This window comes from Mobula hypostoma, chromosome X1, assembly GCF_963921235.1.
Source record: "Mobula hypostoma chromosome X1, sMobHyp1.1, whole genome shotgun sequence".
NCBI classification, from domain to species: Eukaryota; Metazoa; Chordata; class Chondrichthyes; order Myliobatiformes; family Myliobatidae; genus Mobula; species Mobula hypostoma.
In genome coordinates, this window is record NC_086128.1 from 66,807,108 (window position 1) to 66,819,682 (window position 12,575).

Here is a 12,575-nt window from a genome sequence, read left to right on the forward strand (position 1 = left end):
GGGAGAGAGAGGTGGGGGAATAGTGGGGGGAGAGAGAGGGGTGGGGAATAGTGGGGAGAGAGGGGTGGGGGAATAGTGGGGAGAGAGGGACGGGGAATAGTGGGGAGAGAGGGGTGGGGGAATACTGAGGAGAGAGGGACAGGGGAATAGTGGGGAGAGGGAGGGCTGGGGGAGAGGGGGTGGGGCATAGTGGGGGTGAAAGGGGGTGTGGGGAGAAAGGGGTGGCGGTAGTGGGGGAGAGAGAGGGGTGGGGGAATAGTGAGGAGAGAGGGGTGAGGGAATAGTTGAGGGTGGGGGAATAGTGGGGGGAGAGAGGGGTGGGGGAATAGTGGGGAGAGAGAGGGTGTGGGGGAATAGTGGGGAGAGAGAGGGGTGGGGGAATAGTGGGGTGAGAGAGAGGGGTGGGGGAAGTAGGGGGGAGGGAGGGACAGGGGAATAGGGGGGGAGAGAGGGGGGGGAGAGTGGGGGAGAGAGGGGTGGGGGGAGTGGGGGGAGAGAGGGGTGGGGGAAGAGTGGGGAGAGAGAGGGGTAGGGGGAAGTGGGGAGAGAGAGGGGTGAGGGGAATAGTGGGGGAGAGAGGGGTGGGGGAGAGTGGGAGAGAGAGGGGTGGGAATAGGGGGGAGAGAGAGGGTGGGGGAGAGTGGGGAGAGAGGGGGTGGGGAAGAGTGGGAGAGAGAGGGGTGGGGGAGAGTGGGGAGAGAGGGGTAGGGGGAGAGTGGGGAGAGAGGGGTAGGGGGAGAGTGAGGAGAGAGGGACAGGGGATAGTGGGGAGAGAGGGCTGGGGGAGAGGGAGTGGGGATAGTGGGGGCAAGAGGGGGAGTGGGAGAGAAAGGGGTAGCGGGAGTGGGGAGAGAGAGGGAGTGGGGAGAAGGGGTAGGGGGAGTGGGAGGAGAGAGAGGGGTAGGGAGAGTGGGAGAGAGAGGGGGGGGGAATAGTGGGGAGAGAGAGGGGTAGGGGAGAAGTGGGAGAGAGAGGGGTGGGGAAGTGGGAGAGAGGGAGGGGGAGTGGGGGAGAGTAGAGGGGAGAGAGGGAGGGGTAGGGAAGAGGGGGGAGGGAGAGGGAGTGGGAGAGAGAGGGGTGGGGGTAGTGGGGAGAGAGAGAGAGGGTAGGGGATAGTGGGAGGGAGAGAGTGAGAGAGGGGGGTAGTGGGGGGAGAGGAGTGGGGGAGATAGAGTGGGAGAGAGAGGGGTAGGGGAGAGTGGGGGAGAGAGAGGGGTAGGGGGAGAGTGGGAGAGAGGGGAGAGTGGGGGAGAGAGGGGTGGGGGGTAGTGGGGGTAGAGAGGGGTGGAGAGGTGGGGAGAGAGGGAGGGGAGAGTGGGGGAGAGAGGGGTAGGGGATAGTGGGGGAGAGAGGGGTAGGGGAGAGTGGGAGAGAGAGGGGTAGGGGAGATAGTGGGGAGAGAGGGGAGGGGAGAGTGGGGGAGAGAGGGTAGGGGAGAGGAGAGGTGGGGTAGGGGAGAGAGGGAGGGTGGGGGAGATAGTGGGGAGGGAGAGAGGTGGGGGAGGGGGGGGAGTGGGGGGAGAGAGGGGTGGGGGAGGGGGAGAGAGAGGGGTAGGGGAGAGTGGGAGAGAGGGGTAGAGGGAGTAGTGGAGAGAGAGGGGTAGGGGGAGAGTGGGGGAGAGAGGGGTAGGGGAGAGTGGGGAGAGAGAGGGTAGGGGGAGAGTGGGAGAGAGAGGGGTAGGGGGAGAGTGGGAGGAGGGAGAGAGGGTGGGGGAGGGGGGGAGAGGGGTGGGGAGAGTGGGGGAGAGAGGGGTAGGGGAGATAGTGGGGGGAGAGGGGAGAGGAGGTAGGGGGGGAGTGGGAGGGGTAGGGGGAGAGTGGGGAGAGAGAGAGGGGTAGGGGTAGTGGGGAGAGAGGAGGGGAAGTGGGGGAGTGGGGGAGAGAGAGGGTGGGGAGAGTGGGAGAGAGAGGGGTGGGGAGAGTGGGGAGAGAGGGTGGGGGAAGTGGGAGAGAGAGGGGAGTGGGGAGAGGGGTGGGGAGTGGGGGAGAGAGAGGGGGGGAAGTGGAGAGAGGGGTGGGGAGATGGGGGAGAGGAGAGAGGGGTGGGGGAGGGAGAGGGGTGGGAGTGGGGGAGAGGGGGTGGGGGAAGTGGGGAGAGGAGGGGTGGGGAGTGGGGAGAGAGAGGGGGGGAGAGTGGGGAGAGAGGGGTAGGGGAGAGTGGGAGAGAGAGGGGTAGGGGAGAGTGGGAGAGGGGGGGGGGGAGAGAGGGGTAGGGGAGAGTGGGGGAGAGAGGGGTGGGGGGAGTGGGGGGAGGGGGAGTGGGGAGAGAGGGGTGGGGGTAGGGGGGAGAGAGAGGGGGGAAGTGGGGAGAGAGGGTAGGGGAGAGGGGGAGAGAGGGGGGTAGGGGAGAGTGGGGGAGAGAGAGGGGTAGGGGGAAGAGTGGGGGAGGAGAGAGGGGTAGGGGGATAGTGGGGAGAGAGAGGGGTAGGGGAGAGTGGGGGGAGAGAGGGGTAGGGGAGAGTGGGGGAGAGAGGGGTAGGGGAGAGAGGGGGGGAGAGAGGGTAGGGGGAGTGGGAGAGAGGGGTAGGGGGAGTGTGGGGAGAGAGGGGTGGGGAGAGTGGGAGAGAGAGGGGTAGGGGGAGTGGGGAGAGAGGGGTAGGGGAGAGTGGGGGAGAGAGGGGTAGGGGGAGTGGGGAGAGAGAGGGGTAGGGGGAGGGGGGAGAGAGAGGGAGGGGAAGAGGGGAGGTGGAGAGAGAGGGGTAGGGGAGAGTGGAGAGAGAGGGGTGGGAGAGGGAGTGGGGAGAGAGTGGGAGAGAGAGTGGGGAGTGGGGGGAGAGAGGGGTAGGGGGATAGTGGGGAGAGAGAGGGGTGGGGGAGTGGGAGAGAGAGGGGTAGGGGGAGAGTGGGAGAGAGAGGGGTAGAGGGGAGAGTGGGAGAGAGAGGGGTAGGGGGAGAGTGGGAGAGAGAGGGGTAGGGGATAGTGGGGAGAGAGGGCAGGGGAGAGTGGGGGAGTGAGGGGGGGAGAGTGGGTGAGTAGGGGGTAGTGGGGAGAGAGGGGTAGGGGAGAGTGGGAGAGAGAGGGGTAGAGGGAGAGTGGGGGGAGAGGGGTAGGGGAGAGTGGGGGAGAGAGGGGTAGGGGATAGTGGGAGAGAGAGGGGGTTAGAGGGGTGTGGGGAAGAGAGAGTGGGGTAGGGGGAGAGTGGGTGAGAGGGGGTAGGGGGAGAGAGGGGGGGGAGAGAGGGGTGGGAGAGAGGGGTAGGGGAGAGGGGGAGAGAGGTGTGGGGGGAGAGTGGGAGAGAGAGGGGTAGAGGGGAGAGTGGGGGAGAGAGAGGTAGGGGAGAGTGGGAGAGGGAAGGTTAGGGGAGAGTGGGAGATAGAGGGTAGGGTGAGAGTGGCAGAGAGAGGGGTAGGGGAGAGTGGGGGAGTGAGGGGTAGGGGGAGAGTGGGGGAGAGAGAGGGTAGGGGAGCGTGGGAGAGAGGGGTAGGGGATAGTGGGGAGGAGGGGTAGGGGAGAGTGGGGGAGAGAGGGGTAGGGGAGAGTGGGAGAGAGAGGGGTAGGGGAGAGTGGGAGAGAGAGGGGTAGGGGAGAGTGGGAGAGAGAGGGGTAGAGGGGAGAGTGGGGGAGAGAGGGGTAGGGGAGAGTGGGGAGAGAGAGGGGTAGGGGAGAGTGGGAGAGAGGGGTAGGGGAGAGTGGGGAGAGAGGGTAGGGGAGAGTGGAGAGAGAGAGGGGAAGTGGGAGAGTGGAGAGAGGGGTAGGGGAGATTGGGGGAGAGAGGGGTAGGGGGGAGTGGGAGAGAGAGGGGTAGGGGGAGAGTGGGAGAGAGAGGGGTAGGGGAGAGTGGGGAGAGAGGGGTAGGGGATAGTGGGGGAGAGAGCGGTAGGGGAGAGTGGGGGAGAGAGGGGTAGGGGAATAGTGGGGGGAGAGAGGGGTGGGGAATAGTGGGGGGAGAGAGAGGGGGCCAGGGGAATAGTGGGGAGAGAGAGAGAGGGGTGGGGGAATAGTGGGGGGAGAGAGAGGGGTGGGGGAATAGTGAGGGGAGAGAGAGGGGTGGGAAATAGTGGGGGGAGAGAGAGGGGTGGGGAATAGTGGGGAGAGAGGGGTGGGGAATAATGGGGAGAGAGAGAGGTTGGGAATAGTGGGGAGAGGGTAGAGAGGGGGAAGAGGGGGAGAGAGGGGTGGGGAGAGTGGGGGAGGGAGGTGTGGGGGGAGAGTGGGGGGGAGAGTGGGAGAGAGGGGTAGAGGGGAGAGTGGGGGAGAGAGAGGTAGGGGAGAGTGGGAGAGGGAAGGTTAGGGGAGAGTGGGAGATAGAGGGTAGGGTGAGAGTGGGAGAGAGAGGGGTAGGGGAGAGTGGGGGAGTGAGGGGTAGGGGGAGAGTGGGGGAGAGAGAGGTAGGGGAGCGTGGGAGAGAGGGGTAGGGGAGAGTGGGAGAGAGAGGGGTAGGGGAGAGTGGGAGAGAGAGAGGGGTAGAGGGGGAGTGAAGAGCGAGGGGTAGAGGGAGAGTGGGGGAGAGAGGGTAGGGAGAGAGGGTAGGGGGAGAGTGGGAGAGAGAGGGGTAGGGGAGAGTGGGGTAGAGAGGGGTAGGGGGAGAGTGGGGGAGAGAGGGGTAGGGGAGAGGGGGAGAGAGAGGGGTAGGGGAGAGGGGGAGAGAGAGGGGTAGGGGGAGAGTGGGTTAGAGAGGGGTAGGGGGAAAGTGGGTTAGAGAGGGGTAGGGGGTGAGTGTTGGAGAGAGAGGGGTAGGGGAGAGTGGGGTAGAGAGGGGTAGGGGAGAGTGGGGGAGTGAGGGGTAGGGGGAGAGTGGGGGAGAGAGAGGTAGGGGAGCGTGGGAGAGAGGGGTAGGGGATAGTGTGGGAGTGAGGGGTAGGGGAGAGTGGGAGAGAGAGGGGTAGGGGAGAGTGGGAGAGAGGGGTAGGGGAGAGTGGGGGAGAGAGGGGTAGGGGAGAGTGGGAGAGAGAGAGGGTAGGGGAGAGTGGGAGAGAGAGGGGTAGGGGAGAGTGGGAGAGAGAGGGGTAGGGGAGAGTGGGAGAGAGAGGGGTAGGGGAGAGTGGGAGAGAGGGGTAGGGGAGAGTGGGAGAGAGAGGGGAAGTGGAGAGTCGGAGAGAGGGGTAGGGGAGATTGGGAGGGAGAGAGGGGTAGAGGGGCGAGTGGGACAGTGGGATAGGGGGAGAGTGGGAGAGAGAGGGGTAGAGGGGAGAGTGGGAGAGAGAGGGGTAGGGGGAGAGTGAGAGAGAGGGGTAGGGGATAGTCGGGGAGAGAGCGGCAGGGGAGAGTGGGGGAGTGAGGGATAGGATAGAGTGGGAGAGTGTGGGGTAGGGGAGAGTGGGAGAGAGAGGGGTAGGGGAGAGTGGGAGAGAGAGGGGTAGAGGGAGAGTGGAGGGGAGAGGGGTAGGGGAGAGTGGGGGAGAGAGGGGTAGGGGAGAGTGGGAGAGAGAGGGGGTTAGAGGGGTGAGTGGAAGAGAGTGGGGTAGGGGGAGAGTGGGTGAGAGGGGGTACGGGGAGAGAGGGGTACGGGAGAGAGGGGTACGGGAGAGAGGGGTATGGGGAGAGTGGGGGAGGGAGGTGTGGGGGGAGAGTGGGAGAGAGAGGGGTAGAGGGGAGAGTGGGGGAGAGAGAGGTAGGGGAGAGTGGGAGAGGGAAGGTTAGGGGAGAGTGGGAGATAGAGGGTAGGGTGAGAGTGGGAGAGAGAGGGGTAGGGGAGAGTGGGGGAGTGAGGGGTAGGGGGAGAGTGGGGGAGAGAGAGGTAGGGGAGCGTGGGAGAGAGGGGTAGTGGAGAGTGGGAGAGAGAGGGGTAGGGGAGAGTGGGAGAGAGAGAGGGGTAGAGGGGGAGTGAAGAGCGAGGGGTAGAGGGAGAGTGGGGGAGAGAGGGTAGGGAGAGAGGGTAGGGGGAGAGTGGGAGAGAGAGGGGTAGGGGAGAGTGGGGTAGAGAGGGGTAGGGGGAGAGTGGGGGAGAGAGGGGTAGGGGAGAGGGGGAGAGAGAGGGGTAGGGGAGAGGGGGAGAGAGAGGGGTAGGGGGAGAGTGGGTTAGAGAGGGGTAGGGGGAAAGTGGGTTAGAGAGGGGTAGGGGGTGAGTGTTGGAGAGAGAGGGGTAGGGGAGAGTGGGGTAGAGAGGGGTAGGGGAGAGTGGGGTAGAGAGGGGTAGGGGGAGAGTGGGGTAGACGGGAGAGTGGGATAGACAGGGTGTTAAAGGGGAGAGTGGGAGAGAGAGAGAGGGGTAGGGGGACAGTGGGGGAGAGAACGGTAGAGGGGAGAGTGGGAGAGAGAGGGCTAAGGGAGAGTGGGATAGACGGGACGGGGAGAGTGGCAGAGAGAGGGGTAGGGGAGAGTGGCAGAGAGAGAGGGGTAGAGGGAGAATGGGAGAGAGAGGGGTAGAGGGGAGTGTGGGGGAGATAGAGGGTTAGGGGAGAGTGGGAGAGAGTGGGGTAGGGGAGAGTGGGAGAGAGAGGGGAAGTGGAGAGTGGGAGAGAGGGGTAGGGGAGACTGGGAGAGAGAGAGGGGTAGAGGGGCGAGTGGGGTAGGGGACAGTGGGAGAGAGAGGGGTAGAGGGGACAGTGGGGGAGAGAACGGTAGAGGGGAGAGTGGGAGAGAGAGGGCTAAGGGAGAGTGGGATAGACGGGACGGGGAGAGTGGCAGAGAGAGGGGTAGGGGAGAGTGGCAGAGAGAGAGGGGTAGAGGGAGAATGGGAGAGAGAGGGGTAGAGGGGAGTGTGGGGGAGATAGAGGGTTAGGGGAGAGTGGGAGAGAGTGGGGTAGGGGAGAGTGGGAGAGAGAGGGGAAGTGGAGAGTGGGAGAGAGGGGTAGGGGAGACTGGGAGAGAGAGAGGGGTAGAGGGGCGAGTGGGGTAGGGGACAGTGGGGGAGAGAGGGGTAGAGGGGAGAGTAGGAGAGAGAGGGGTAGGGGGATAGTGAGAGAGAGAGTGTTAGAGGGGAGAGTGGGGGAGAGAGGGGTAGAGGGAATGTGGGGGAGTGAGGGGTAGGGGAGAGTGGGGGAGGGAGGGGTAGGGGGAGAGTGGGAGAGAGAAGGGTAGAGGGGAGAGTGGGAGAGAGGGGTAGGGGATAGTGGGGAAGAGAGGGGTAGGGGAGAGTGGGGAAGAGAGAGGTAGGGGAGAGTGGGGGAGAGAGGGGTACGGGAGAGTGGCAGAGAGACGGGGTAGGGGGAGAGTGGCAGAGAGGGGTAGGGGAGAGTGGGGAAGAGAGAGGTAGGGGAGAGTGGGGGAGAGTGGGGGAGAGAGGGGTACGGGAGAGTGGCAGAGAGACGGGGTAGGGGGAGAGTGGGAGAGTGACAGGGGTAGGGGAGAGTGGCAGAGTGACAGGGGTAGGGGAGAGTGGCAGAGAGGGGTAGGGGAGAGTGGGGAAGAGAGAGGTAGGGGAGAGTGGGGGAGAGAGGGGTACGGGAGAGTGGGGGAGAGAGGGGTACGGGAGAGTGGCAGAGAGACGGGGTAGGGGGAGAGTGGCAGAGAGGGGTAGGGGAGAGTGGGGAAGAGAGAGGTAGGGGAGAGTGGCAGAGAGGGGTAGGGGAGAGTGGCAGAGAGGGGTAGGGGGAGAGTGGGAGAAAGACGGGGTAGGGGAGAGTGGGAGAGAGAGGGGAAGGGGTGAGTGGGGGAGAGAGGGGTAGGGGAGAGTGGCAGAGAGGGGTAGGGGAGAGTGGCAGAGAGGGGTAGGGGGAGAGTGGGAGAGAGACGGGGTAGGGGAGAGTGGGAGAGAGAGGGGAAGGGGTGAGTGGGGGAGAGAGGGGTAGGGGAGAGTGGCAGAGAGGGGTAGGGGAGAGTGGCAGAGAGGGGTAGGGGGAGAGTGGGAGAGAGACGGGGTAGGGGGAGAGTGGGAGAGTGACAGGGGTAGGGGAGAGTGGCAGAGTGACAGGGGTAGGGGAGAGTGGCAGAGAGTGGTACGGGAGAGTGGGAGAGTGACAGGGGTAGGGGAGAGTGGGGAAGAGAGAGGTAGGGGAGAGTGGGAGAGAGAGGGGGTAGGGGAGAGTGGGAGAGAGAGGGGAAGGGGTGAGTGGGGGAGAGAGGGGTAGGGGAGAGTGGCAGAGAGGGGTAGGGGAGAGTGGCAGAGAGGGGTAGGGGGAGAGTGGGAGAGAGACGGGGTAGGGGAGAGTGGGAGAGAGAGGGGAAGGGGTGAGTGGGAGAGAGAGGGGAAGGGGTGAGTGGGGGAGAGAGGGGTAGGGGAGAGTGGCAGAGAGGGGTAGGGGAGAGTGGGGAAGAGAGAGGTAGGGGAGAGTGGGAGAGAGAGGGGAAGGGGTGAGTGGGGGAGAGAGGGGTAGGGGAGAGTGGCAGAGAGACGGGGTAGGGGGAGAGTGGCAGAGAGGGGTAGGGGAGAGTGGGGAAGAGAGAGGTAGGGGAGAGTGGGAGAGAGAGGGGTACGGGAGAGTGGGGAAGAGAGAGGTAGGGGAGAGTGGGAGAGAGAGGGGAAGGGAATAAACTTTTAGGTCGGCAGGAGTGTCGATGGAAAAAAAAATGGAGAGACGGGTTAGATTGACCTCGGTCGCGGCCCTGTGATGTTCTCTGTCTCTCTAACACAAATGTCCTATTGAGATGCGATCGCAAAAACTGGCCGCATTAGCGCCCGGCGCCATGGGTCAATGTCCCTTTAAACTCCGATGTGCCTCGTGGCCTCCCGGGAGTTGTAGTCCGGCTGCGCGGTGACCCTGGCGCCCGGAGCCCGCCGGCGGTTTTTGGGACTACAGCTCCCAGGGTGCCCTGCGGCGACAGGTAGCGATCGCGATTTCGGAACCGCACGGAATCGGCAGCGGACTCCGTCCTTCGTCCCTCGGCGGCGTCAAGGGCGCTCACACACACCGGGGCGGGCTGCGAGGAGTCCCGGTCCGGTCTCAGCCTCCTCCTCCTCCTCCTGCTTCGGGATCCAGGAGCGGACGCACTCACCTGGTACAGGTACAGTCCCCCGCGGGGGAAGGATCCCGGTGCCGCTGCCCCGGGTCACCGGCGTGGGTACAGCCACCGCCTCTCCCGAACCTGGGCTGAGTTCCCCCTCGCCTAGCTCCCGGTCTCCTCCGGGACTCGGCAGTGCAGCCCAGAGGGAGCGCCGCACGGTGGATGGTGCTATGATGAGGGAGCGCGACACTGTATGCCGGTTACAGAGGGAGCGCCGCACTGCAGACGGGACTCCCGGTCTCCTCCGGGACGTGGCAGTGCAGCCCAGAGGGAGCGCCGCGCGTTGGGTGGTGCTATGATGAGGGAGCGCGACATTGTATGCCGGTTACAGAGGGAGCGCCGCACTGCAGACGGGACTCCCGGTCTCCTCCGGGACGTGGCAGTGCAGCCCAGAGGGAGCGCCGCGCGTTGGGTGGTGCTATGATGAGGGAGACAGTTACAGAAGGAGTGCCGCACTGCAGACGGGACTCCCGGCACTTCTGGGTCGCGGCAGTACAGCCCAGAGGAAGCGCCGCGCTGTGTGTGGTGCTATAATGAGGGAGCGCAACACTATGCCGGTTACAGAGGGAGCGCCGCACTGCAGGCTGGGCTCCCGGGCACCTCCGGGTCGCGGCAGTGCAGCACCGAGGGAGCGCCGCGCGGTGGGTGGTGCTGTAATGAGGGAGCGCCGCGGTGTCAATAGTGCTACTTTTGACCAAAGTGCTGGCATTAAAAAAAAGAGTGCAGTCGACGTTTCGGGCCGAGACCCTTCACCGGGAGAATCTCTGGAGACCTCCAGAATTTTCTGTGTGTGTGTATGTGTATGTGTGTGTGTGTGTGTGTATGTATGTGTCTGTGTATGTGTCTCTGTGTGTATGTGTGTGTGTGTGTGTCTGTGTGTGTGTGTGTGTATGTATGTGTCTGTGTATGTGTCTCTGTGTGTATGTATGTGTGTGTGTGTGTCTGTGTCTGTGTGTGTGTGTCGATTTCTGGCGACTGCAGATTTTCTCGTGTTGGGGCTAGTAACTCGCCACTTTGTTCGACAGTTTGCCATGCTGAATTAGTTCATTTCCTGAGATTAGTTTTCTTTCACATTTCAGCAATCTTTTTAAACAAAGCCTTTATTATTAACATCATAATCCTCTCGCTTTCTCTCCTGACGGGATCGAACTTGCCCATTGCAGTTCGGCTCTGTATGTTGTTCAGGGTATTTGACACACATAATAAGCGACTTTGAGGGAGGTGTGCGGCGGAAGCGGGCCGTTCGGGCCGACCGGACAATGCTAGCCCCTTAAGCCCGCTCTGCCAGGCACCAAGCGATTGCTCGCCTCCCTTTAAGATTAGTTAAGATTCTCCTTACAAGACGGGTGACCCCCCCCCCCCCAGCCATTATCAACACTCTTCAGAGATTGTCTGCCTGGCGTCAGTGGTCGCATCACCAGGACTTGTGATCTGCACCGGCTGCTCGTATGACCGTCCACCACCTGATCCCATGGTTTCACCTGACCCTGATCGGGGGGGGGGGGCTAAGCAGGTGCTACACCTCGCCCAGGGGTGACCTGCAGGCTAGCAGAGGGAAGGAGCGTCTCACACCTCCTCTGGTAGGGATGCATCTCCACCCTGGCACCCAGGAACCAGTAGCAACCATCGGAAAACTCAAAGTACCCAGTAAGAATAAAATCAGTGTAGCTTTGGATAGAGACGGTGAGATTGTAGCCTAGCAGTTAGGGGACCTGGGTTCGATTCCTGCCTTTCCCTATTAGGAATTGTCTATAAATCCTACAAAAAGTAGTGAACACAGCCCAGTCCATCACAGGTAAAGTCCTCCCCACCAGAAAGCAGCATCCATCGACAGGGACCCCCTTTTCTCGCTGCTGCCATCAGGAAGGAGGTACAGGAGTCTCAGGTCCCACACCACCAGGTTCAGGAACAGTTATTACCCCTCAAACCATCAGGAAGGAGGTACAGGAGCCTCAGGTCCCACACCACCAGGTTCAGGAACAGTTATTACCCCTCAACCATCAGGAAGGAGGTACAGGAGCCTCAGGACCCACACCACCAGGTTCAGGAACAGTAATTACCCCTCAAACCATCAGGAAGGAGGTACAGGAGCCTCAGGACCCACACCACCAGGTTCAGGAACAGTTTTTACCCCTCAAACCATCAGGAAGGAGGTACAGGAGCCTCAGGACCCACACCACCAGGTTCAGGAACAGCTATTACCCCTCAACCATCAGGAAGGAGGTACAGGAGCCTCAGGTCCCACACCACCAGGTTCAGGAACAGTTATTACACCTCAACCATCAGGAAGGAAGTACAGGAGCCTCAGGACCCACACCACCAGGTTCAGGGACAGTTATTACCCCTCAACCATCAGGAAGGAGGTACAGGAGCCTCAGGACCCACACCACCAGGTTCAGGAACAGTTATTACCCCCTCAACCATCAGGAAGGAGGTACAGGAGCCTCAGGACCCACACCACCAGGTTCAGGAACAGTTATTACCCCTCAACCAGCAGGAAGGAGGTACAGGAGCCTCAGGTCCCACACCACCAGGTTCAGGAACAGTTATTACCCCACAATCATCAGGAAGGAGGTACAGGAACCTCAGGACCCACACCACCAGGTTCAGGAACAGTTATTACCCCTCAAACCATCAGGAAGGAGGTACAGGAGCCTCAGGTCCCACACCACCAGGTTCAGGAACAGTTATTACCCCTCAACCATCAGGAAGGAGGTACAGGAGCCTCAGGACTCACACCACCAGGTTCAGGAACAGTTATTGTCCCTCAACCATCAGGCTCTTGAACCAGTGGCGATAACTTCGCTCACCTGAACTCTGATCCGATTCCACAACTTATGGATTCATTTTCAGGAACTCTGCAGCTCTTGTTCTCAGGTCTATCTTATTTAGCAACACACAGAAAAGTTGCTGGTGAGCGCAAGGGTCCCGGCCTGAAACGTCGACTGTACCTCTTCCTAGAGATGCTGCCTGGCCTGCTGCGTTCACCAGCAACTTTGATGTGTGTTGCTTGAATTTCCAGCAACTGCAGATTTCCTCCTGTTTGCTACCTTATCTAGTCTGTCTGTCTATCTACCTCTCTATCTTATCTATCTATTCTATCTCACTAATCTATCTCCAGCTGTTATGTTTTTAGTGTTTGTACATTGGTTGCCTGTGTTTGCAGTTTTTGATTATTACTGTTGCCCTTCCCTGCTCTGCTGTGAATGCCCATGTGAATATGAATCTCCAGGTTGTCTATAGTGACGTATCTTTTGATAGTAACTTCATTTTGAACTTTGAATTCAACCCCTTCCCCACTGACTCATGTTCTGAGTGCTCCCGATCGTCGTCCTCGTTCCTTGTTGCGCATCGGGTGGCATTTTTGCAAGTGGTGTCAGACCACGACGTGAAAAATGTGAAAAAGACTAAGGAGCTGGTGGTAGACCTGAGGAGAGCTAAGGCACCGGTGACCCCTGTTTCCATCCAGGGGGTCAGTGTGGACATGGTGGAGGATTACAAATACCTGGGGATACGAATTGACAATAAACTGGACTGGTCAAAGAACACTGAGGCTGTCTACAGGAAGGGTCAGAGCCGTCTCTATTTCCTGAGGAGACTGAGGTCCTTTAACATCTGCTGGACGATGCTGAGGATGTTCTACGAGTCTGTGGTGGCCAGTGCGATCATGTTTGCTGTTGTGTGCTGGGGCAGCAGGCTGAGGGTAGCAGACACCAACAGAATCAACAAACTCATTCGTAAGGCCAGTGAT

General features: G+C 61.5%; 1 protein-coding gene across 1 annotated transcript in view; it reads left to right on the forward strand.

Annotated features, from left to right (window-relative positions):
* LOC134340210 (uncharacterized) overlaps positions 1-12,575 on the forward strand; it is an 82,718-nt gene that overhangs the window by 22,572 nt on the left and 47,571 nt on the right. Inside the window, exon 3 of the mRNA XM_063037186.1 lies at positions 8,645-8,824. Coding sequence (XP_062893256.1) covers positions 8,645-8,824 — 180 coding nt within the window. The remainder of the gene's footprint in view (positions 1-8,644; positions 8,825-12,575) is intronic.